Genomic DNA, 27,375 nt, shown 5'->3' with positions numbered 1-27,375 from the left:
AAACGTGCCTCATAGAACAAGCTTCCCACATTCAGGGTGATCACGTGACCGTGCCTTTTTAGCACTATTTATATAGTAGAGCTAGAGGGCTTCATTCGAACCAGTTGCTGGACTACTTAACTCTTCTTTCACGGGTATCCTAGTGTCGTAACACGACTAGATTGAACCTCATTCTAAGGTTTGAATGTCCGTACTCCTGCCATTCCTTTGTTTCATACAAAGCTTGCGATTCAATGCCATCCATACCCAAGCCGTTCTGACCATCTACCATTGTGCTCCCTGTTGTGTTATGCTGCTTCGGATAACACAGGCAGCTTCTTGATGCAGTCTTAACGAAAGGATGCTCCAGACTCTGAAATGAGTTCAACGTGTTTATGGAACTATTAACACAATTCTTAAATGAGTTCGACTCTCTGCTAATCTAACTGTAGTAACTCCGTCTAACTGTACCAGCTTGCTCTAAGCCATTTGCTGGGGTGTGATGCTGCTGATCAACCCTGTCTAACTCTCTAGATGTCTGTTTGGGGAAAGAGACAGGGTGTGAGTGCCTCATCCCTTTTATAGTGTTTATGTCATGCCCCCTTGTGGTGATGCCACCTCTGAGTGTCCTGACTGCCCATTGGTTGTGTCCTATTCTGAGTGTTCATTGGTTGCATGTTAGCATATCATGACACTCACATCTATGGTGGGTATGAGATGTTGGCTATGATTCTGAGAGTCAACAACAATGACAATGTGAGAGCACAAAGAGGGCAGCAGTTCAAGGAGAAGAGTAGCCTACACCTTCTCAGGGCAACTAGGTATGGGCAATAAATAGTTTGTGTGAATAAGGACAAATAAAATAGACTTGTGATCTGCTTCATTCCTCCCCTCCTGCTCTTAGCTTGTTAAGAATCCCAGACAGGAAGAGAGGAAGAGAAAGTGGTCTAATACTGTCCACCTTCACATTGCCCGTAGGGGTCGATGTCATCCTAAATGTAATACTCACCTTGGTTAGAAAATTGTGTAACTGGATCCATAACAAGTGGCCGAAAATTGCAATACTTCAAGCCACAAAATGTAATAATGGACAAAACTCAGATGGTTGTAATACCTGGGCGGTTATGTCGACTTACAATGATATATAATTAATTGCTTTTGATTCTGCTCATACCTTCAAGTTGCTTTTGGTGCATTGGGACCTTATCGTCTGTGCATGGGATGGTTCTTTTTCCAGCTGTTACAAATCAGCCCAGGAGCTGCCCGCCTTTCAGTCTGGCTGTGCTGGGGGATGGGTTGTGATTACACACTTTGCAATGGAAGTTAGAATTTAATTAAATAGATTTTTATTAAACTTTGTTCTTGTAAGAACTAGTGGGTAATGTTCCCTTGACCTTATGTTCAACTCAAACTCAGACAGATTCAATTAAATTCTTTTATTTTTGACATCTGTAATGGGTTTCATAGGAAGTCGGTTTAATTCCAATCCATTTCCCAGTAAATGTGAACCTATTGCCCAAAACTACCATAACATTCAGGCTGAAGTGGCAATAAATCTTGCTTAATCTGACCACACGGATGGGCAACAAAGAAAGTCATACTGGGGCATAAATTGGGGGTTGACTTCTGGCCTTAGAAACTCAAATGTAAAATTTAGGGACAATCATGCAGAGTTATGTCTACTTGTGCCAGGCATCAAGCGATCCAATCAATTATTTTTTTTCTTAAAGAGACCACTCGGTAATAAAACAGAGCACCGCATAGTCATTTTTTATTCCGCAGGCCCAGGAGAAACCCAAATTCTCTTCCTGAGTCCATAAAACATTAACTCTGGCCCAGTGTCACTTTGCTCCCTCAGGCCTCACCCGCCAGATTGCCCAGTGTAGGAACCATTGCTTTCCTGCTGTCAGCGACTCGCCATCCAGAGCAGGACCCCATTTGGTAACGGCAGCTTGCCAACCGCATTTCACCATTGCTCGCAGCTGAGTCTGGCTTGATCCTCCACTGACACTGGGTGTACAGCCACTGCTCTGCAGGATTTGTGCCTGTTTTTGGCATCAGTTCCATTCCTCACCATTCATTTTCATTTAATTACCAGGCAAAGTTCTTTGGAATTGCAACGATCCGTAAGAGCTGAATCAAATGTCACGTTTCAATTTTAATTCATTTTTTATGGGATATGGGCTTCGCTGGCTAGGCCAGAATTCATTGCCCATCCCTACTTGTCCTTGAGAAGGTGGTGGTGAGCTGCCTTCTTGAACCGCTGCAGTCCATGTGGTGTTGGTACACCTTGTGTGCTATTAGAGAGGGAGTGCAATGTTCTTGACCCAGTGACAGTGAAGGAACGGCGATATATTTCCAAGCCAGGATGGTGAGTGACTTGGAAGGGAACTCCCGGGTGGTGGTGGTCCCATGTATCTGCTGCCCGTGTCCTTCTAGATGGTAGCGGTCGTGGGTTTGGAAGGTGCAGCCTAAGGAGCCTTGGTGAGTTCCTGCAGTGCATCTTGTCGATGTATTATGATCCCAGACAAGACCCCAATAGTGGCTAGGATACTGCACCAAAACCCCAATATTTTTGTTTATTTGCAAGACTCTGCAGAAAGAATGATTTGCTCCAGGAGTGATGGCATGAAAGAAATAGGGCGTTGGTATTTCTAAAACAAAACCTTATTATGAATACAATATTAAACTTCTTAATTTCAGTCCTGAAAAGAACATCTTATAATTACTCCTTCACACTACTACTCAATTTCCCATTAAACAACAAGAAAAGAAACATACAGCTCTCAATCCATTTTAAAATTAGCATGGCCTAGAGTAATACTTGCTTTATAAAACAGATTTGGCTCCTATTAGAACCCCTTTAGAATCTGGCTGAATGTCTGCAAAAGCTGGTTCACCTGGCATGTTTCAGCTTCTCCCTTGTCCACAGAGGAGACAGCTCTGCTTTACAGATTATTACTCGTTTATAACCATTCTGTTATGAGAGAATTGGGCATGCACTGTCAGGCAGATCAGAATTCAGCTCCTCTCTTTCCCAAAGCTTCTCCAAAACTCCTAACTGCCTCTCTGCATTCCTGGGCTCCACCCAGCAATGACCACTTCTCTCCAAATTGAAAAACAAATGATCTCTACAGGCTGCAAAAGCACATTAACTCCACAGGGACATCCCCGGTCAAACTACATTCCGCTAGTCAATTTCACCTGCTGTTTCCTAGAAGCAAAACAAAATCCTTTTTAAAAACATGACCACTGCAGTCAAACACACCACCACCCGAGGCTTTTAATCCTTAAATTGTCCCAATATTTAGAAGCCAATATTCTTAAAATCCTCTATTTGTCACAAATGTCACTTGGCTGCTACTGTGCATTGGTGATGGAGGGAGTGAATGTTTGTGGAAGGGGTGCCAATCAAATGGACTGCTTTGTCCTGGATGGCGTTGAGTGTTGTAGGAGCTGTACTCATCCAGGAAAATGACTTGTGCCTTGCTTTGGGGAGTCAGGTGGTGAGTTACTCGTCACAGGTTTCCTAGCCTCTTACCTGCTCTTGCCACCACAGTATTTATATAGCTAGTCCTGTTCAGTTTGTGGTCAATAGTTGATAGTGGGGAATTCAGTGATGGTAATGCCATTGAATGTCAAGGGGCGATGATTTAATTCTCTCTTATTGGCGATGGTCATTTCCTATCACTTTTGTAGCGCAACTGTTACTTGCAACTTGTCCAAGCCTGAATGTTGTCCTGGTCTTTCTGCATTTGCACGTGGACTACTTCAGTGCCTGAGGATGGGAATGATGCTGAACATTGTGCAATCATCAGCAAACATCCCCACGTCTTACCTTATATTGGAAGGAAGGTCATCCGATGAAGCTGAAGACAGTTGGGCCTCCAACAACCACAACCATCTTCTTTTGTGCTGGGTATGATTCCAACCAATGGAGAGTTTACCCCTGATTTACATTGACTCCAGTTTTGCTCGAGCTCCTTAGTGCATGATCGAATGCTGCCTTGATGTCAAAGACAGTCACTCTCACCTGACCTCTGGAGTTCAGCTCTTTTGTCCATGTTTGAACCAAGGCTGTAATGAGATCAGTAGCTGAATGGGCCTGGCGGAACTGAAATTGAGCATGAGTGAGGAGGTTATTACTAAGTAAGTGCTGCTTGATAGCACTGTTGATGACCCCTTCCATCACTTTGTTGGTGATTGAGAGTGGACTGATAGGGCGGTAATTGGCCGTGCTAGATTTGTCCTGCTTTTTGTGTACGGGGCATACCTGGGCAATTTTCCACATTGCCAGGTAGATGTCCGTGTTGTCGTTGTACTGGAACAGCAAAATCAATTTTTTTAAAAACAAGTATCGATATTAGAAATTAATAATTGTTTTTGGACTCTGCTGTGTCAAAGCTTAAGGCTTTGGTTGATGTGAAATCTTTTGCCGCAGAAGATCTAGATAAAATTGACTTCCTTCTAATTCCAAGTAGTTCACAGCCCAATCTACATACCAAAGACACAACAGGTAAATGATCAGAACAGTAGATAAGTCTAAGCTGTGTAAATCTGAAGGACAAAGCACTCCGGAAAAATCATTATCTGACTAGTGGATAGTTCAAAACGTTACTTTCTTTTCATTCACATAATATTCAAAGTGATTCAAAAATCTATTAATCATTTTTTCAAAATATTATGGACTCTTCAAAGCTCAGTCTAAAGCTCAAACAGAAACAATGGAAGGGTACAGTGAAAGTACCAAGGAACATCAAGTTTCCTCGTGTTCATTGAATATTAATTGCAATGTTCGTTTGCCACTTTTAATGGATAATGTTCTGGTTTTGCACTCCCAGTATGGAGCCTTAGCCACAGGGAGTGCATATTGAAAGTTAGTACACATGCTGTATATGATCTTTCAACCATTTAAATTAACAATTAGAAAATGGTTCTTGAACCCTGTGGAATTTGCTACACTGGACGAGACTCCCCACAAGTTTGGAACATTACACCTGCACTCTCCGTTGTCTGCACAGAACTTTTTATTGCAGCCCATTTTTAGGTCCTCTGCTATCTAACAGTATTGCTTGGTAACAATGCACACCTCGACAGAAAATACATTCAGATAAAAAAAGGCACTTATGGTATTAGCAGTAGACAACCTAGTGTGATATCTTCTTGCTGAACTATCAGCCGCAAATCACTATAAATTGATACTCTTGACATTTTTCTGTTGTCAAAAATCAAGCTTTGTACTTACAAACATAATGCGGGTAGGTATGTGGTCTGACTGTACAATAGGATTTTTGTACAGCCAAATTTCTTCAGGCTGAATAACCCGTTGGAAGGGGTCCAGAAATTCTGTGAAACTGTGGAGAAAATTGAAGAAAAGGTTTATTTGTGTGTGTTTGAGGGGGGTGGATGCGATGGAAAAAGAAGATTTCTCCCTGGAAGAATGGCAATCTGAAGTGCCAGTCTACTCGTGAAAATATTTTACTTTATCTAGGATGATGCTTATAGGAACAAGATGGGTTTAATGTCAGGGGCAGGTCTCTGCCTTAGCTGCCTGGTCCTTGTGCACTCAATTACCTCTGTTCTGCTTTGAATTTTCCCCGATTTCCTTCTTACATGGAGCATTGTAGCAATATAAAAAGCAAACAAGGAGCTCGAACAAGTTGTTCTTATTGACCATGTGGTGTCACAAAAGAGTACTTTGCTTTAGTAATGTTCTTTCAGTCAAGCAGGAATAAATAGTCCATTTCCTCTTTATTGTCTTGACCTTGACTCTTTTCAGTAGATTAGCATCTGGCAGATTTCATTTGTACAATGGGAACTAAGGCCTTGTTACACTGCAGATTTTGGTTTGAAGATAATTGGTTAGATTGACGAATGCCAGGAGACCTGAACTACGTTGACATCATTTTGGACTCTTGGTTCTCTGTCCCATCACCTGGGACTCCCATTGCAGTAATACTGTACGTGATAAAATGCTGACTATACTGTTCCAATTCTGGTTGATGTTATAACTGGATGGGAATATCCCAGAGTGGAACCCTGGCTCGAAAGACCCTGGGCGGAATTCTCCGTTCCCGAGGCTAAGTGCCGGCGCCAAAAGAGAATCCGCGGGTGATTCACGACCGGAAAATCAGCGCAAACCCCTCACCAGGGAGGGGTGCATAAATGGTGAGCCCGATGGGGGGAGGTCTGAAAGGGTGTATGAAGTACGGGGGGGGGCGCAAAGGGGAGGGGTACGTAGGGTGGAGATCATGAAGGGGGGGGTGAAGGGAGTATGAAGGGTGGAACCTGTAACGGTGATATGATGAGGGACCTGAAAGGGGGGGCTGAAAGGGGCAGGCCCATGGAGATACCCGGATTGATCTGCCCGTGGGACTATTGGACTATGAGCTTCCCCGCTAGTGGCCGGAGGCCCGCAGTGCTTGGATTCTTAAGAACCCAGTATAAAGGCCGCCCCGATAGGGACCGGCTTGTTGATTGTCCCAACAGGACTGTACTCTGTAAATAGGCAGACTTTTCGTGACAATGAGTAGATCAACATTCACCTTACCGCATTGCTACCGGGGTCTTAAAAGCCTTAAAGGTCAGGGAGTGGCCCTCAGTGACCCGATTGCATGGTATGCTTACTTGAGGGGGGAGGCAATGCCTCAATGCCGACGAGGATAGTTGGGGTAGGGCCCCGTCACCCTTTGCCTGAGTGGTGCGAGGCTGGGGGGTGTGACACGGACATTTTGTGATGGTGGTGGTTGCCCGCCCAGGGTCAGGTGTTGGGGGTGTTGTTTATATCTGTGGGTGGTTGCAATGTCCATGGGTAGGAGTGTGAGGGGCCTTCAACTTGATTTTGAGATCTGGCTACACTTAAAAAAGGACGCCCCGCTCTCTGAGGAGTGGGTTTTGCCGGTGTCTTTAGTTCCTCACTCCAGAAATAATTCCAAATGTGGGATATTTTAGTGACAATCTCGATTCCCAGACAATATCAAAATTGCATCAGACGTTTGTTTTACGTTTGAAGGCTGTTATGCCACTTTAAATCTGGTTACTACAATTGTCTCTTTAACTCAGGACACTTTATTTACTCTTTCTTGAATTCTTCTGAACAATATCTTGGTCTCTGTCGTATTAACTCCAGTCATCTTAAACACTCCCAATTCCCAGGTTATCTGGTCTGTAACTTGTACTTTAGAAAGCCTGACTCTTTACAGCTCACGTCCTGTCCAGGCTTTCGTCTGACAGAGTTGAGAAATGCTCACTCCCAAGGTCCTACCTCCAAATGCAAACAAATGTGGCTAAACCAAAACTTCCAAGTGCTTTTTTAATCCTTACAATGGCCTCCAGTTGCTAAGCAACCTCCACATACTTATGCTTTTTATTAATTCTTCATGCTGTAGCCCTCTCTAAGAACAAAAGCAACACAGTAGGAACTTAACCAACCCCCACACATACAAACGGCTTTGTCCAGCATGAATTTAACTATAGGTTTTACCCTTCCAGGCACAGAACTATTAAATTAAACCCTCTTAACAGTGTACCTTATTTCTAATGTTTACCATTGCAAATATAAATCCCTTAAAACAACATTTGTCTTCCTAACAATACAGTTTTCCATCTGAACTCAACTTTACTTCTCAACTCAATCTCAACAGTCCAAAGATGTGCGGGATAGGTGGATTGGCCATGCTAATTTGCCCATAATGTCCAAAATTGCCCTTAGTGTTGGGTGGGGTTACTGGGTTATGGGGATAGGGTGGAGGTGTGGACCTTGGGTAGGGTGCTCTTTCCAAGAGCCGGTGCAGACTCGATGGGCTGAATGGCCTCCTTCTGCACTGTAAATTCTATGAAAAAACTTCTGCGCTGCAAATACTATGAAATAAACTTGTACTATGTCAGAAAATAAATAATGCATCATTCCATAAATATTTCTGGAAGAGGATCCTGTAACAATTGTTTTATACTTCCCTAAAGTTGAAAGTTTTGCCCCATATGTTTTAGTACGTAATACCAGAATGATTGCCTTATATTTGTCCATTTTGGGTGTCATCTTTATCTTTGTGGTTTTGGTTCACCCTGGGAGCAGGGTAAAATGTCCTGTACCATTTTCTCTGCCTGTGATTACTTAAGTTTAGCAGGGAGGTATTTTGTCAGTAGATTGGTGCCTTCACATAGAATGGCAGGTTAACAGAATCACTGTGACTCAGGCCCCAAGAGCAGAAGTAGCTTAAAGACAGGTAGGTAGTCAAAATGAAATTAATCCATTTCCTTTGGATTGGATTTGATTTGATTTGATTTATTTGATTTACCGAGGCACAGTGAAAAGTATTCTTCTGCATACAGTCCAGACAGAACATGCTATACATGAAAAAAACACAGGACATACGATACACAATGTGACAATGTAAATGCATAGTCACAGACATCGGGTGAAGCATCTGGAGTGTAATACTACTCAGCAGAGAAGATGTGTGAAGAGATTAGATCAGTCCATAAGAGAGGCATTCAGGAGTCTGGTAACAGCGGGGAAGAAGCTGCTTTTGAACCTGTTAGTGCATGTTCTCAGACCTTTGTATCTCCTGCTCGATGGAAGAGGTTGGAAGACAGAATATGATTAGGCTGCCCGCTTTCCCAAGGCTTTCCCTTCCTGAGATTTTGGTAAGTTGGCCTCTACAAGTCTTTCTAAATATTAAGCTGTAAATGTATTTAACACACTAAATAAAAGTTCTGGGCAGCACGGTGGCGCAGTGGCTAGCACTGTTGCCTCACGGCGCTGAGGTCCCAGGTTCGATCCCGGCTCTGGGTCACTGTCCGTGTGGGAGTTTGCACATTCTCCCCGTGTTAGCGTGGGTTTCGCCCCCACAACCCAAAAGATGTGCAGGGTAGATGGATTGGCCACTCTAAATTGTCCCTCAATTGGAAAAAATGAATTGGGTACTTTAAATTTTTTTAAAAATAAACGGGAAGTTCGGGGAAGGAGTTTAGAATTGCATCTATGGCTGGAGAGATGGTGAAATCGAGAATGTCAATATCGATAAATGTTTCTTAGAACCCCAACTTAGTCACAGTTCAGTAGTAGTAAGTGAACAATAAGGTTTTGCAATGTTGCAGCTTTTCTGTCTGTAAGTTATACAAAAGCAAATGAGAATCAGTAGCAGTGATTCTGGAGCATAAATCACACAGTCATCCTGGTCAGCATCACTGTGAAGGGATGATTTGTGCACAGACGTGATTGATTCTCACTCTGCCTCCTCCAATCTGGCTGCCAGTGTAGATGGTTTAATGTGATTTTCTTCACCTGTAAGAGCTGCAATACTCCTCCAACCAAGTAGGTGGGGCAGAAGGTACAGACAGGTTAATATTCAGGGATCCACTTTCTGTGCAGAGGTGAGTTATGAACATTCCCTGCCACAGCTAAAATAATTACATATTTTTTGCAAGGCTTAACCAAATCGTCACAGCTTTAAATTAACATTGGAACATAGGACGTGGGGGCAGTAGTAGGTCATTCAGCTCTTTGAGCCCACACTGCCATTCAATAGCGGATTTGGTCGGGATGCCTCAACTCCACTTTCCTGTCCTTCCTCTATAACCCTTGACTCCCTTGGATATCAAAAATTTGTCTAACTCTGCCTTGAATAAATTCATTAAAAAAAAAAATTTTTATTGAGGCATTTATATTATAAATTGTAACAGAGTAAGCAACCATACACCAAACCAACAACAAAACCCAGCCAACATGGCTTACATAAACAATTTCCCAATCCCAATTCTCCACCAACCTTCCCCCACCTTATCCAACTCCCCATGCCTCCCCATTTTCAACCACCCCCCCATCCCCCCCCCCCACTGCAGACAGCTTAATTTTTCCCCAAAGAAGTCGATAAACGGCTGCCATCTCCGGGCAAACCCTAGCATTGATCCCCTCAGGACCAACTTGATCTTCTCAAGCCTGAGAAATCCAGCCATGTGACTGACCCACACCCCCGGCTTCTGGGGGTCCGAGTCCCTCCATGTCAACAAAATCCGTCTCCGGGCTACCAGGGAGGCAGAAATCAAAATATCGGCCTTTCTTGCCCCCTGGACTCCCGGGTCTTCTGACACACCAAAAATCGCCACCTCTGGACTGGGAACCACCCTTACCCTCAGTACCTACGACATGACATCAGCAAACTCCTGCCTGAATCCCCGAAGCTTTGGACATGCCCAAAACATATGGACATAATTCGCAGGCCCACTTGTGCCTTGAATAAATTCAATGGTCCAGACTTCATTACATTCTGGGAAAGCGAATTCCATATATTAATCACCCTTTGAGAGAGAGAAAAAATTCTCATCTCCATGTTCAATGGTAGACTTCTTCCTCTTAAACTGCATCCCACAGTTCTGGCGTCTCTCACAAGGGAACAATGCTTCTGGTATCTACCCTATCAAATCCCTTCAGGATTTTTTTGTTTCAGGAAGATCACCTCTCATTTTTCTCAACTCCGATGGTTAACGGCCCAACCTCTTTAATCTTTCTTAAAAATATAAGCTTTCTTCCCAGCAATGAGCCAAGTGAACCTTGTCTGAAATGTGTCTGAACATCCTTTTTTTCAAATAAGGAGACCAAACCTGATGCACAGTACTCTAGATATGGTACCATTGGTCCTGTACAGCTGCAGTAAAATACGCCTCTACTTTATATTCCATTCCCCTTGCAATAAATGCCAACATTTGCACCTTCGCCCCCTATCTGCGTGGGTTTCCTCTGGGTGCTCAGGTTTCCTCCGACAGTCCAAGGATGTGCAGATTGGGTGGATTGGCCATGATCAATGTGCGGGGTTACGGGGATAGGACGGAGCAGTGGGCCCAAGTAGAATGCTCTTTCAGAGGGTCGGTACAGACTGGCTCATCTGAATGGTCTTCTTCTGTACTGTAGGAATGCTATGATCGATTCTATGATTTATTAATATTTGCTATTAACTTGTATTTCCCCATCAAGTGCCCTGCATATTTTAATCATGCGTATTTAGCATTGAAGATCATGAAGAATTATGTTGAATCATTATGTATCAATATCACACCAAATTATTTACAGGTACCTGCTCCATGAAAAGGTCTTTGGATTTCAGTTTCTATTTATATACTAATCACATGTAACCAGGATAGCTACATTAATGCAACTTTGCTGTGCCAAAGCTGGTTTCAGGCTTTCTGCCTGTCTCAATTGGAAAAAACTTGCTGAAAATTGTCTCAATTTGTGTCCCCTTTAAATGCAGCTGAATTTTGTGAATTTGACACCTTTCCAGCCAATTCCTAAGCTATAAATTCAAGGATTCAAAATGTTCAACTTGTCTTTTTAAAATCCTCTTTGATCGCTGGCAATAAACCTCCGACTGAGCTGGAGGAGATGGGGTTTACATGGGGCGAGACACGCGCTGCAGCACACAACAGGGCCCGAAGGAAGGACATTGCTGTGATCTTATGTCCCAGATGGTTCAAGAAGGATAAGTAACTAATTCACTGAATATCAGGAGAGAAAAGGATCCAGGACCCTAAGTGCAATGTTGGGTGCTCTGGATCCGTGGAACACATACAGGCCACCAACATTTAAAATAGTACAACACTATTTTATTAAGTTAGAAACTGTTGAACATACTTTCACTGTGGGTTAGACTAAACTAAAAACCTATGCCTGTCCTAACCAGTCTATGCACTCAGCACATGGTGAAGATCTGTGCTGCAAGCTGTAAGCTCTGTCCTTCTGAGAGGCTGCATCCCGAATGTGTGGGAACTCTGATGCCCCCTGTCTTTATAGTAAGTGTGCTCTAACTGGTGATTGGCTGCGGTGTTGTGTGTGTTGATTGGTCTTGCTGTGTGTCCATCAGTGTGTGTGTCTGCACCATGATATACTGGTGTATATTATGACACTAAGTAGCACGTAAGACCAGCTGGGACTATTGTTTAAGGACAAATGGGTGATAGGGATTTTAATAAAATTAGGGAAGTGACTGACTATGAATCAGATGGCAATATTATATGTATCTGTCAATAAAACAAATTCCAAAGGGAGGAATTTACCAGGCATGCAGCTCTGTGTACCTCTACTTAGAGATTGGACGAGCTTCACAAAGGCAAAGGCCACAACCATACTGACAGCAAACATTTGAAAATGGAAGAAGAGAATGAAATTGAAAATTGAATCGGGTAAAGAATAGGCAGCAATTGCCTTTCCGCAGCTTCACCCGGCAGGATCAGGAACAATGTCTGGGAACAAGGAGCAAACCTTCATCGCGGTCAAGCCGGATGGTGTCCAGAGAGGGATTGTCGGGGATATCATCAAACGCTTCGAACAGAAAGGATTCAAACTGGTCGCCATGAAGTTCCTGCAGGCTCCTGTGGATCTGCTTGAAAAGCATTACTGTGAACTTTCAGACTTTCTATCCCAAGTTGATCAAGTATATGAGTTCTGGTCCTGTCGTCGCAATGGTGTGGGAAGGTCTGAACGTGGTGAAGACTGGTAGAGTGTTGCCAACCCAGCCGACTCCAAACCTGGCACAATCCGTGGAGATTTCTGTATTCAGACTGGGAGGAATATCATCCATGGAAGTGACTCTGTAGCAAGTGCACAGAAGGAGATTAACCTTTGGTTCAAACCGGGTGAGGTGGTGGAGCACAAGAACTGTGCCCAGGACTGGATCTATGAGTAAAACATTCCATGGTCCGGCCTGTCTGAATCATTCCAAATTGTCATCAGACATTTTATTTTTTACCAATTTAAATAATGTCTTCATCCTGCGCCTTTGTTCTGAATGTTGAAGCAAATAACCATGCAATAAATTAACTGAAAGATAAAAAAAAAAGAATAGGCAGCAATTATAGAATCCCTGCGGTGTTGAAGGAGGCCATTCAGCGCAATTGAGTCTGCACTACCCTCCAAAAAGAGGCCCATGTCCCTGCTCCCAATCCTATCCCCTGTAACCTAACTTTCACATCCCAGGGCACAAAGGGCAATTTAGCATGGCCAATCCATCTAACCTGCAAATCCTTGGGCTGTGGGAGGAAACTGGAGCACCCGGAGGAAGTCCATGCAGACACGAGGAGAAAGTGCAAACTCCACACAATCACCCAAGGCAGGAATCGAACCCAGGTTCCTGGTGTTGTGACGCAGTAGTGCTAACCACTGTGCTACGCATCGATCATTTTGTATGTTGAATTGCACCCCGCTGGTGTTTTCTTATGATTCTAAAGGAGATAAAATTCTTACCTCTTTCGCACACGTCCAAAAAAAAAGGGAAGGAACTAAAGTTTTTACAATCCCTACAAAGGATGATTTAGTTTGCACACTCCTTAAAAAGTCTAAATCTGACTATACTACAATTAATTCTGGATAGTCACAAGTAACATGTTTCTTCCTGATGAGAAACAGACCTTAGGATTAATTCTACTGTTAGAAAATGCACAGGCTTTTTTTTTGTCCAGTACAAGACAGTGAGGTCTTGCTTTATTCTGATATATCGGACGGGATTCTCCGACCCTCCGCCGGGTTGGAGAATCGCCGGGGGGCAGCGTGAATCCCACCCCCGCTGGCTGCAGAATTCTCCGGTGGCGGGGTTTTGGCGGGGGCGGGAATCGCGGTGCGCCGCTCGCCGGCTCCTGGCAGCGACCCCCCTGGCGATTCTCCGGCCCGCGATGGGCCGAGTGGCCACCCGTTTTCGGCGGGTCCCACCAGCGTAAATCACAACACGTCCTTACCGGTGGGACCTGGCTCCACAGACGGGCTGCAGAGTCCTCAGGGGGGTGCGGGGGGATCTGGCCCCGGGGGGTGCCCCCACAGTGGCCTGGCCCACGATCGGGGCCCACCGATCCGCGGGCGGGCCTGTGCCGTGGGGACACTCTTTCCCTCCGCACCGGCCGCTGTCAGCCTCAGCCGCGTCTGGTGCGGAGGTGAACCCCCCTGCGCATGCGCTGGGATCACGCCAGAACATGCTGCCACTCCCGTGCATGCGTCGACTTGCGATGGCCGGCGGAGGCCCTTCGGCGCCGGTTGGCGTGACGCCAAGCCCTTTCATGCCGTCTCGCACGGCGCCAAACACTCCGCCGCCGGCCTAGGCCCGAAGGTGCGGAGGATTCCGCACCTTCGGGGCGGCCCGACACCGGAGTGGTTCACGCCACTCCTCGGCGCCGAAGTGGCGCACCCCGCCGGTTTGCGGAGAATCCAGCCCACAGAATCAAACATTAAAATTGTAGTTCATATTACCAGACAAACTATAATAATCTTTATTAGTGTCACAAGTAGGCTTACATTAACACTGCAATGAAGTTACTGTGAAAATCCCCTAGTCACCATACTCGGGCTCTTGTACGGGTACACAGAGGGAGAATTCAGCATGTCCAAATTACCTAACAGCACGTCTTTCGGGATTTGTGGGGGGAAACTGGAGCACCCGGAGGAAACCCACACAGACACGGGGAGAACAAGACTCCACACAGACAGTGACCCAAGCCGGGAATTGAACCTGGAACCCAGGCCCCTTAAAGCAACAGTGCTACCCACTGTGCTACCATCCAATTTCAAAGCAAGTTAGAAAAAGTACATAAATAAGCTAACACTGGACATGTCAAAGAAATTCTCAACAAAATATTAAATTATTGTATTTGATTCAGGTATCCTCTTGTAATATCCAGATACACTTTTGGGAGATATATAACTGACATCATCAAATGTTAATCTCTGATACTTGCTTTTTTTGTCAAAATTCTTTATTGAAAACTTTAATTGAATTTCACATTTAGAATTGTTTGATGTAAACTGTTGGACTGTACAAGTCAATTGGCATTTGATCGCGTGTAAGCAACATCTCTTCACTTGTCGCGGTAGACCATTGACAGCACTGACCAACTTTCAAACTCTTATTTAATAATTCAGTTGTAAGGAAGTATTTTACAGCCACCAGGGCTTATCGAGCTGTGGACTCTGCTGGCAAAATAGTTTATCCAGCACAGAACAATTGCTAACTTCCTATATTATAAAGGGAGGTTTCAGTAAAACTATTGACGTTTTAATTGAAAGAGCTAATGTTCAAATGGGAGAAAGAACACCAAATTGACTGAAGTAAAAGCAATGATTGGCATTCTTGTAATTATCAAAGATGGTTTGACAACCGTTGATCTGTCAGCATGTGATTAACAGTTCAATTAACAAAATTTAAATTCTTTGCTTTCATGATTAAATGCAAGCAAGCAGACTGATTTTAGCTACCCATTTTTATAATTTTCTCTCTAGTTCCTCACAACAAGGAACATGAATATTTACCCTGTCTTTGGCAAGGACACATGCGGAGAAAACGCACTGCAGGACTCAGCCATTTATGGAAGTGAATGAAAAAAAACGCAAAATTGCACATCACTGTTTAAAATCCTTTCTAGTTTCCTTGTCAGAAACCGAACAACAACTTGCATTTATATATCAGCATTAATGAAATAAAAATCCAAACATGCTTCAGAGATTCAATCGTTAAAAGAAACATATTTTTAGGTTGCTTCGTACTGTTAGTTACACATTCCTCCAATGTGATATTGGATACAAGGTCCTCATTTAATAAGTCTTCAATTTCCATGTTGCCCATTATTGCCTCGTCTTTACCCATCTTTTAAAAAAAAACAGTTTATGAAGGCATTTATGATTTTATAACAATAAACAATACAAATACAAATGTACACATTGTTCAGTGTGTAACACATTCCTCCATCTCCCCTTGTTCCAGCCTACTTTAAATGCCTTTACCCATCTTTAATGGGTCCATTTTCCCCTTCACGACTCTTTCTTAACATATTTATAGAAACTTTAGCAGTTTGTTTTGATACCGCCAGCGGGTTAATTGTGATCGTACGTTATCACAACTTTTATTACTTTCTTTGTATGCCTTTCTGGTTTCTTTTTGCTCACCCAGTCCACTGGATTTCTACTTTTCCTGTTTTTTGTGTAAACCTGTTCTTTTAGCTTGCTAATATTTCTCAGCTCAGTTGTTAATCAAGGTTGCTGAACCATGAAAAGCTTTTTCCTTTTGGAGGTCTGTATAGGTTTTGTATCATACAAAAATCACAGAATACTGACATCACAGGAGGAGGCCATTTGGCCAGTCCTGTTTGTGCTAGCTCTCTGTAAGAACAACTCACCCAGTCCCATTCCACTGCCTTTTCCTCAAAGCCCTGATAATTCTCCCTCTTCAGATAATTTTCCAATTCTCATTTGAAAGCCACAATTGAATCTGGCTCCACCGCACTCTCGGGCTTTGCATTCAGAATCCTAACCACCACTCTAAAAAAACCTTTTCCTCATGTTGTGTTGCTTCTTTGGCCCATCACCTTAAATCAGTGCCCTCTGGTTCTCGATCCTTCTGCAACCAGGAACAGTTTCTCCCTAGCGAGTCTGTCCAGAATCCTCATTATTTTGAATGCCTCTGTCAAACCTCCTCTTCTATCCCAGCTTCTCCAATTTATTGTTATGATCCCAATAGAGGCTGATACCTTTCAAAAAGAAGAAATTTGAACTTCCAGTGACTGACTGAAAGGATCAGATGACAAGATTTCAAGTTGTAAATCATTTACTGTAACAAACAAACAAAATACAATTTGATTGACCATTATTTCAGTTGCCAACTTTTACGCTAAACAACTTGTACATTAAACAACAGAAAAGGTTCCCCATTTAACTTTTAAAATTAGCAAAATACCCCTCTATGGTTTTACTTTACTCAGTTCCTTAAGTGCGCACTTCATTCTCCAGGATCCAGTCCAAAGCTATTTGCAAATTCTGATGGCTTGCTTCCTTTTCCCTTTTTCAAGAACTAATCCTGAAGGAACTTTCACATTGAGAGTTACCCTGGAGATCTTTCCTTATAGCCAAAGGTAGGTGAATCTTCCATCCTTGTTCAAATCCTCGTGAACTTGTTTTTTTTTCAATCTCAGCATAACTTTACACCTGTGCATAATACAGACAGGCTTTCTCTATCTTCCAACTTTCTCCCAGATTTGCCTGTTTTTGAGGTTACGAGAAATCTGAAGAAAACTGTAAGCCAATTCTACAATGGCTCCTTATGGACGTCCCAAAATCAGTCTCCATGGCAATGTGAATCAAGTAGGCCTTGTATCCAGGTAGAAATGTTAATTAGCTATCCATTAGGCATCCTTTAGACCTCCAATTAAATAGATGGTTTAAAGTATAACCACTCATAAAACCTGACATTTCTAACACCTCCCTGTGAGATCTGTTGACTGACAGTCTGTCCACTGGCACAATTGCTGCCCTGGTCATTATTTACAGGTGTGATTAATTCGTACCTATTTCTCAGTAAGACAACCTGGATCCCTCTTTAACCTTCCAAGCCACTAAGCCAACAACCAAGCTTTTTGTTTGCCAAATTTCAGAGCATGTCCATGACTCCCTTTCCCCTCAATTTTACCCTAACTTAAAGAGACGGTCCCAAAACATAATACTATCCAAGTAGCTGATGTTCCTCGTACCTGGATTCATTCTTGTGAATCTTTTTTGCAGCTTCTCAAATGCCTTCACATCGTTCCCAAAGTGTGGTGGCTGAAATCCGCTGTAATTTGGCTGATGAGGCCAAACCTGTGTTTTCTACAGGTTTAGCATAATTCCCTTTCTCCTGCACTTCCTTTAGAAATGGACCCTTTATTTTCTATTATCTCTCCCTGCACAACCACCAAAATGAATCACGTCACACTTCTATGCATTCAATTTCATCTGTCATTTGCCCGCCCAATCCATGAACCTATCGAAATTCTTTCAAAATTCTGCACCATCCTCCTCACAGTTCCCAATACTTCCAAGTTTTATATCATCTGCAAATTTGGAAACTGTGCCCTGTACACCCATCTAAGTCATTAATATACATCAGGAAATGCAGGATGCTAACACTGATCCCTGATGAATCCATTATAAACTTTCCTGCATTCGGAACAAAAACAACCCCTCCTCTCACCGTTTCCTGTTGCTTCACCAATTTCATATCCATTCTGCCACTGTCCTTTTAGTCCATGGGCTCTAACCTTGCTGCCAAGCCACTTTATCACATGCTTTTCTGAAGGCCATTGTACACCTCAAAGACCACGTTAACCCCCATCAACCCTCTCTGGGTGCCTCATCAAAAAACCCATGTAAATGAGTTGGACACGATTTGCCATTAATTAATCAATGCTGCTACTTTTGATCTCAAAATTTTGCTTCTTAAAGCTTTCCCACCACTGAGGTTACACTGGCTGGCCAAAAATTGCTGGACCCATCCTTATGCCCTTTCTTGAAGAAGAGAGTGAACATTTGCAATTCTCCAATCCTCCAACACTACTCTTGTATCTAGGAGGATTTGAAGATCATGGCTAGTGCTTCTGCAATTTCCACCAAAAACAGGCATAAGTTACAATAACTTAAACTGTGTTGGTTTTGTCATGTGAGTGTCCCTTTAAGGCAGGTTTTGTTTTTACCACATGGCTTGTAGCACGGCTTCAGCAGTGTCATTTGTGGGTGGAGCTGGGTTGTGGCTGTCAGGTGAGAAGGGGTGTAGTGTTTTGGTTTCATTTTCGATTTGTTGGTTTGGACTGCAGGAAATTTCCTTGTTTTCTCTGTTTTTATTTTAAAGCTGTTCCAGTGAACTGAGCGTACATTGGGTGTGGCAAACTGCTGTGGTAACTTTAAAGATAGAGTTGCTTGCCGGAAGGAGTTTTGAATCTGCTGGTTGGAGGCTGGACCAGAATCCTAGGGAAAGGACCAGTCCATTCAAGTGAGATTACATTGTGCTCTGCCACACCCTTGAAAGGGGTTTTGGTTTTATTGGATTTTGTATTGAATTGGAACAGCTAAGGGGGGGGGGGGTTCATTAAGAGTTATATATATAGATTACTGTCGCTATTGTGTTTTTTCATGTTTGTAATTGATAACAAATTCTTGCTTTTTTATGTTAACTACATTCTTTATCATGGACTTTGTTTTAATAAAAGCACCTCGGAAGTCTGATGAATCAGACCTGGTGAAGGCTCTTGTGCTCATCCAGGCCAAATTCAACATAAAAGTTACAGGTCAGGTGAACTTCATAATACACTTTGGAGTTTCTAAACCCTGGCCCATAACAGTTTTCAGAGCCAGGTTAATAAACTGAAGCAACATGGAAGATTAAAGTTACCATTCGAAGCTCTAGAACATTTGCAATGTGTTCAAATGTCCCAACTGAGCAAACCGTTAGGATCAAGGACTAAAAGGAGAAAATATCTGAATTTAAAAACTCACATGTTATTGATTTGCAGCAATAAAACTGACAAGATTTTTGTTCATTTTTTGTCTGATTGAAGTTTTTCAAAGTATTTTAGGATGTGTTGCCACATGAAAGGCACGGTAGAATAAAAGGATATTCCAGACATTCTAACACGTGAGGTGAAATGGAGTTGGAGGAGGGTCCGATGGAGCATAAATACCAGCACTGACCAATTGGGTCAAATGGCCTATTTCTGTTCTGCGAATTATATGTAATACACAAATGCAAATTGTGTAGTTCTTGGCTTCTTGTTCTTTCAGTAGCTGTCAATGTGCTGCATAAACCAAATGACCCATACTTTCACAGTCGGATATAAACATGAATAACATTAGAATTTGGACACTGTCATGTGAGAGTACCTTTAAGAAATGGGTGTTTATCAGTGATGTCAGAGTGTGGGTGGAGCTGGGCTGCCTGTCAGCTTTTACTTTTGTATTCAAGCTGCTTTAATTCTTTCTCATTCTTTCCATTTGTTTGTTAATGTTAACTGCAATGTTTTTGCCAAATCTAACAGTCTGCTTTTAGTCTCTGTCCGTAAGGTACTGCGTGTGACCGTCTCCACCCCCACAAACTTCAGAGCCTCTGAAAGAGCCATTGTTCACAACACACTCCCTACTTAAACTAAAATACCACACCTGAAAAGCACCCACAATATGCTCACCCCTCACTGTCTTTAAGTTTATCCCGGACGAGCCCCCAATTTGTTATGGGCCAGAGTTTAGAGAACCCCAAAGTGTATCATGGAGTTCACCTAACCCACAACTTTTAATAGATTGTGGTAAGGGGAGCACACGGCCCACACTAGAGGTGTGGTACAGCAGAAATGGAAAAGTTTTTTTTTAAAGCAAAACAATGTTTATTCTATGACCTCAAGTTAACCATTTTTAAAACATACAGTGAACATCATAGCAACCATCAATTTAAATACAACCCCCAAAGAATACAACACTAAGTAATCCTTAATAACTTCCCAAACAACATCCAGAAGCCAAAAGAAACACCTTTTAACAGAAGCACATTAGGTTTACATTCACTACTGAGAACATTTATAATTCTGAATTCACCAAATGATCACGAGATAGCCTTTTCATGGCAGAGAGAACAACAGTACACCTGCTCTGTCTAGCTTCAGCTCCAACACTGAAAACGAAACGACACACCCTGCAGCAAACAACCTAAAATGAAAGTAAAAAGCTGACAGACAGCCCAGCTCCATCCACACTCTGACATCACTGATAAACACCCATTTCTTAAAGGTACATTTCTTAAACACCCATTTCTTAAAGGTACTCTCACATGACAGCACCAGCAATTCACCTGGGTCAGGCAATGCCTGTGCAATGTGTTTCAAACTGTGAGAGTTAGCTGGTGTAATAGTATTACTGTGCTTAATCTGATCTGCCTGCCAGTGAAAACATTTGGTGGCTGGAAAGATTACACTGCAATTATTTTGTGCATTTATGACACGAGACGAATATTGTATTTCCTGTCATGAAGTGACTTGAGTGGATTCTGAACACATAGTCCTCAGAAAGAATGTATGACAGACTTGAGCGAGAGACAGAGAGAAAGAGACAGAGAGAGATGAAAAGAAAAATGACTGATAGGTCTGCCAAAAAAGATATCTAAAACCTTTACGGATAATAACCATTAATGTCTCAAAGACTGATGTATAAGTGAAATGGGACCAGTTTATTTCCACTCCTTTTGTCGAAGTTAGCTGGATCAATAGGAAAAACATAGGGTGGAATTTTCCCCCCAAAATGGCAAAGGACACGATTCTCCCGATTACAGACTCATGCTCCCACGAGCAGGCAACCCGGAGTGATTCCTGCCGGCACATGGAGCTAATGAGGCCAGATTCAGTTCATGCCAATTGGCACTCGCTCTGCCCACATGAATCTCGTCGGATTCCCCAGGCAAGTGTTTCGCTGGAGTCGGGAATTTTCTGTTTGCCATAACAAGCCGGAACAGAATTTAAATGCTCCACTTAGCACTGACTGTCATTCCAGACAAGAAGAAGGCTGCACAAAGACCTGCACCAAGGTTCCTGGATGCCGACACAGAGAGGATGCTGGATGCTATGTAACCGAGGACGGATACCCTATTCCCCAGGGTGGGCAGAAGACACCCAACCTGTGTCATGCCCCAAGCCTAGGGTGAGGTGGGGGAGGCCATGAGGGCTGGCAGCTTAATGAGGAGGTTGGCCTGCAATGCTACAAGAATTACCTTCTTCGAGCTGCAAGGGTGAGTACCCACCTGTATGCCCCTGGCATCACTCCCGTCCCTAACCTCTGGCATTTTCCCCGGCATCACTCCCGTCCCTAACCTCTGGCATTTGACCCTCTAACATCCGACCTACCAGCATCTCCCTCAGAATCCAAACCCCAGGCTAGGCACCGTGCCCACATATGCCACCTGCTAGAAACCTCCCCAAACCTGTCATGCCAGTGCCTCACAATGTCCTTTTTGTGTCCTCTAGGATAAGACAGGCCATGGCAGGATGGAGTGTGATAGGATGGGCGGGGGCATGCCCAAGATACACATCCTCACCCCCTTTGAGGAGAGGGCCATGGAACTTGGGGAAGGCAAAGGGCGAGCAGCAGCTGTCTGCGAGGTCTGCCAGCGCTGAAAGAGTGAGAGTCCAATGCAACTTTATCCAGATGACTTATCTTGTGAGTCTTTCAGCTCCCACATCCTTGTCATTCCCAAAAGTTGTCTCGTTGTCCTTTGTCCTCCAGGCTCTCCATCAGATGAGGTCGGATTGTCTGGTGCCAATCCTCCTCGTCCAACCCCGTAGAGCACCCTGGAGCAGACCTCTGGGCAGGACTTCCTGGCACTGCTTTCACCAGCACCATCCACAAGCACAGAACAATGCGTCGGGTTTGAGGATAAGGGGCGGGTGGGGTGATGGGGATAGAGCTGCCGGACTATGGGCATCCTTGTCGCCGATTCTGGACTCGATAAGGTTTTCCCTGCTGCAACTGCTCTGTAGCACCTTGGCTACGGCGGTCAAGCCTCCTCTGAGACCCCCTCAGGATCCACCTCGACGCTCTCCTGGTCCTCCTCATCCGACAAAGCCTCATGTTCATCCTCCTCCAGCATGTCGTCCTGCTGCTGGGCTAAGTTGTGCAGGATGCAGCAGGTCAGCACAAGCGATGAGAGCCTCTGAAGGTTATACTGCAAAGCCCCATCAGAGCGGTCCAGACAATGGAACTAAATATTGAGCAGGCCGCTGCACCACTTGATGTCGCTCCTGGTTGTTGAGTGGGCTTCATTATAACGGTTCTCTGCTTCAGTTTGGGGGCTCCGGACAGGCGTTATTAGGCATAGCCTCAGAGGGTAAACCTCATCATCCAATAGCCAATGCCTCATTCGAGGGAGTACCTTGAAAGCGCCAGGAATGTCTGAATGCGTCAGGATGAATGTGACATGGATGCTGCCTGGATTGTGTGCACATATGTGCATGATATACAGTTGGTGACAGCACACCTACTGTACGTTCAGGGAGTGGGACCCATTCCTCTTAATGAAGGTCACCCCCAGTCGGGCTAGTGCTGACAGGGTGAAATGTGCCATTGATTGCCCCCTGGATCTGTGAATCCTGTAGCTCGAGCATCCTGGTGGGCCTGGTCCAGCTGCAAGTTGATGTAGTTTGATGTCTGGGCATATAGGGCATCGGTGATATCGCGGTGCACCTGTGCACAATGTTTGGAAAATCGCCCACAGGTCTCCACTAGAGCCTGGAAAGAGCCAGAGGGGTAAAGGTTGAAGGAAACCAGAAGCTTGATGGCGATCAGGAGAGGATGTTCTCCTCCTTGTGGTGCTAGATCAGCCATAACCTGACACAGGTGCCCCATGAACTGCTTGTGCAGCCGGAGTCTTCATTGGCACATGGTGTTCTGCAGCTTGTTGAAGGGATAGTGCCTCCTATAGATATAAGGCCTATTGTAGCGTGGCTTTTGGCCCCACTCCTCGGCCGGATGGCTGGCCGGCATTTGAGCCTCACTGGCTGGCCCTTGATGTTTGGGGGCAGGCTCCTGTAGTCCTGGGTCTTGCCTGGGCTGGCCATGGTGCTCTCGCCACCGTGCATCAGCGTCGGTAGCACTGACCAGGTAGGCAGCTGGCATAACTGACTGTATTCTGAAATCCACCTTTAATCTTTGAGGAGGGGTGGAGGGAGAGTGAGAAAGAGAGACGGTCAGCAAGGTTATGCACCCCTTTACCCTCCATCACCCCCCCCTCATTCCTGCGTATGATGGTGAAGCAACCCTCACTATTTCACCGCCCAGCGCAGAGTTAATGAGCTGCAGACCACAACAGGTAGCATGCATGGTCACTTACACTGCCCATGTGCCCTGATGTTCATCCAAGCCATCCGGCCTGGGTGACCCCTCCCTTCACTCCTTGAGTAATGGTAACCCTCTTGTTCTGGAGACAGTGGACACCATTGCCGTGAGGCTCAAGCCCTGCCTCTGACTGTCTCTCCCCCTGAACCATGCTTAAACATTGAAACTGGGGGATGGCTGGATTTGCATTGATGATGTACGGTTGATGGTGGGGGAGGAGAGGGGGGGGGTTGAGGCTCAAGGCTAGCAGGAATGTGAGAGGGAGGAGGTGCTCACAAAAGGGAGGAAGGATGCCCGATGGATGATCATTGTCATAATGTGCACCCATGCACATCATGAGGTAAAAGCAGGCAGTGACAGACACCCAGGTGAGCCAATCAACATACAGAACGGAACACGACCAATCACCAGACAGAACACCAAAGGGGGGCTTCCAACTATAAAACACACGAGGCATCAGCACTCTGCCTCTTTCCACGGGTGACAACTGTAGTGACAGTCAGGGTGTACAAATCATTCAACACCTTCTACATGTGGGTCAGAGCTAGCCTGGTCTAGATAGTTAATGTTTGTTTACTTAGATTAGTAGAGAGTCAACCCACAGGCAGCTGTGTGCTTCATTACTGAAGTTCAATAAATCTTATTGAACCAACACCTATGTTTGGTGTATGCTTGATCATTTAACTGCATCGTGTTGCAGTCCGTGTTACCCCAGGGTGAATAACATGACAATCATGATTGAACATCACGGCACCTTCTTCCTGTCAAGTAGCTACACTCCAATCAGCAGGGCAGCCACTGGACGATTTGCATTCCTATCCCACCCCCTGCGCCCCCACCCTCTCCCCCCACCTACCCACCACACACCCACTCACCCAACACCACCCAACCCCAACCCCGGCCTCTTCCAGGACCTGGACTTGACACTGCAGCCCTGCCCCATCAGTGACTTGCATCTGCCCCTAGCTCTGAAAAGCTTCGATCCTCACAATCCACTCTGCTCGAATGAGGCGTCAGTGGCCGCGTCATAAGGTGTTTACGATGGGCTCTGTGGCCCTTCTTCTTGGTTTCCTAGGGACTCAAATGGAGGTTGGGGGGGGGTGTCCTCATTGAGGGACCCTTGTGCCTTCCTGCCTGAACTGTGCCAGCTACTTGTGGGGTGGCTGCTGCGCGGGCATGCAGCTCTGTGTTAAGGAGCTGAAATGAAGCTACTGCCTAAAGATGAGAGTCACTGAGGGATGTGTGCCTTTGTTGGGAGCTTTGCAGCAATTATATATGCAGTCAATGCTTAACCCAGAGTTTTGCAGGGCAGCACAGTGGCACAGTGGGTAGCACCGCACTCTCACGGCGCCGATGTCGAGGGTTCGATCCCGGCTTTGGGTCACTGTCAGTGAGTTTGCACATTCTCCCCATGTTGCGTGGGTTTCACCCCCACAACCCAAAAAAGATGTGCAGGCGAGGTGGATTGGCCATGCTAAAGTGCCCCATAATTGGAAAAAATGAATTGGGTACGCTAAATTTAAAAAAAAACAGAATTTGTGTCAGAAAGCAGTTCAGGTCTGGGATTCAGAAATACTGTGATACTGTGCGATACAAATGGGGAAAGACTGACCTGTGGCGCCGGGAGAAATCACCTGAGTCTTAAGAGAGCATTAGTTGATTGCCTCAACAATGAAATATTTACTCTGACAGGGGCTGTGTGCCAGAGAGTGTTTCAGCAGCTACTGGTGCATGTTATTTGTGTGAACAAAGCTCTGCTAATCCCTTTCTTCATTTGCTGTGGAGCTGTGCATCTATGGAGCCCAATAAGTGTCCCAATAACTGATGGTCCTGATTAACCATGGCCATGCCCATATCTTGAATGGAGTGCTAACAGTGTTTCCAGATGGGTGGGGTGCATAGAAATCTACATGATCAAAGGACAGCATCAACGGTCAGGTGACTGAAAGTAACACCTAAGGAGTGAGTTGCTCGCCTTTCACATCACCATTAAGAGGTTCAGCCACAGCATCCCCATCCCAAGGGGACCCCTGAGTTGAACCCGTTGAGACCAATGTGAGTCTCACTACCCTCTGGTCACCAGACAAACCCCACCCTCTCTGCAAACCAGAATAAATTTGGAAAGTCACTTACCACCTCGCTCCCCTTCAGAGTCCATGGTGCCAGGACCCAGTTTTGACTTGCACCAAATTACGCCCTCGTGACTTCCAACTGTGAGGGCAGGAGCATCACAGGAGCCTGCTGAATCGGGCTTCCAATCCAATAATTGCATTCAAATGAATGCAGATGAGCGCTATGCATATTCCCGCGAGGACGGGAAACCTGTCACGGCTGCTGGGATAGACTAGAGACTCGCAATGGGTTTGACACCTGGCGCAAAACCGGCTTTTTGCCCAACACCCTATTCAACAGGATATTGCTGCTCGCTAACAGACTTGGAGAATCCCGACCAAAGTATCAGGCTCTGACTGAAAACCGACAGCAGGATTCCATCAAAATCTTCCTGCACTTTGCCATTTTTTAGAAGGGTGGTGTATTTTGTGCCATGCGGCCTAAAGAAACTGGAAGGTGCCCCAATTTCAAAATGAAGTTAACGCCCCTTCTCTCTCCTCTCCACTTCCCCACTGGACATCAGGACTCCCTCACCCCTCATCAATAATTGCTGGCTTCAATCCCACCCCCCAAGGATCGCTGGCATCCCAATGGATGTGCCTATAGAGATCCCCCCTCGCTCTGTCAAGCCCTACCACTTCAAGCCCCGCCCCTTGGCAGTGCCAACCTGATCAACCTGGCACACTGCCAGGCTGTCAGGGAGCAGTGCCAGGGCACTGCCCTGCTGCGCCCCTGTCCACCCGGGGGTTACACTGGCCTCCGGGCCCTCGGTGTGGTCATCACATCTGGTCTTCATTTTCAGCGACCAGTACAGATTCCCGCCGGAACATCTGACATTCCTGGAAGATTCAGCATTAAGCAGATTTTGAATAGTTAAATATATTAAAATTCATGGTAATCAGGTCCACACCCTTTCATGCAAAATCTATTATGGCCCTCTTGGGAAAGTTTCCGGCCATTACAGGATTTGTGCCGGGCCATAACGGGTCTTGAAATTTGCCTCCATAGTTTAGTAATGTAATTCCCTTAGTATGGTAATATTGCAATACACCCATATTTATTTGCATTTTAAAAAAATGTATTAGGGTATTTGCAAGTTTTTATAATAATAATAATGACATAAACATGGTATAATAAACAGTTCTACCCCCACCCCAATCTTCGCACACCCCAATCTAAAACACAGGGTCAAAGTCTCAGGATATGGGACCGATCATTTAGGACCGAGATGAGGAGACATTTCTTCACACAAACGATTATGAATCTTTATCCCAGAGTGTTGGGGATGCTCCATCATGGACAATATCAAAGACTGGGAGAGTGAGATTTTGTCTGTGGTCAGTATTTTGGCCATTTGATCAGAGCTGAAAAGCTACAGACATTTCTTCTGGAGGGCAATGTGGAGCGCAGCAGAAAGAGGGGTCCACCTAGATGTAGTTGGATGATGAATGTCACAGAGTGGTTGCAGGTGAACTACAGTGGATGTCTGAGGATGGGGCAAAGACAGGTGAGCGTGACATCCTGTAACAGCAGATCCCCAGTAGGAGCAGCTACACGCAGCTTTAGCAGCAGCAGAACGTTTTGGCCCCAGGAATTAAGGGATATGGGGAGCTGGTGGGAAAGTGGAGTTGAGGCTG

At 44.9% G+C, this 27,375-nt stretch overlaps 1 protein-coding gene and 1 pseudogene across 5 annotated transcripts in view; one reads left to right on the top strand and one right to left on the bottom strand.

Annotated features, from left to right (window-relative positions):
• plpp4 (phospholipid phosphatase 4) overlaps window positions 1–27,375 on the bottom strand; it is a 400,047-nt gene that overhangs the window by 249,039 nt on the left and 123,633 nt on the right. For all 5 annotated transcript variants that reach the window (XM_072479340.1, XM_072479344.1, XM_072479343.1 and 2 more), the window contains exon 2: window positions 5,225–5,333. In XM_072479340.1, the coding sequence (XP_072335441.1) occupies window positions 5,225–5,333 (109 nt within the window). The remainder of the gene's footprint in view (window positions 1–5,224; window positions 5,334–27,375) is intronic.
• LOC140392447 (nucleoside diphosphate kinase-like) lies at window positions 12,194–12,815 on the top strand (annotated as a pseudogene).

Source organism: Scyliorhinus torazame, chromosome 16, assembly GCF_047496885.1.
Source record: "Scyliorhinus torazame isolate Kashiwa2021f chromosome 16, sScyTor2.1, whole genome shotgun sequence".
In the NCBI taxonomy this organism is placed as follows: Eukaryota; Metazoa; Chordata; class Chondrichthyes; order Carcharhiniformes; family Scyliorhinidae; genus Scyliorhinus; species Scyliorhinus torazame.
The sequence above is the reverse complement of the archived record's forward strand: the minus strand, read 5'-3'. Positions and strand labels throughout refer to the sequence as shown.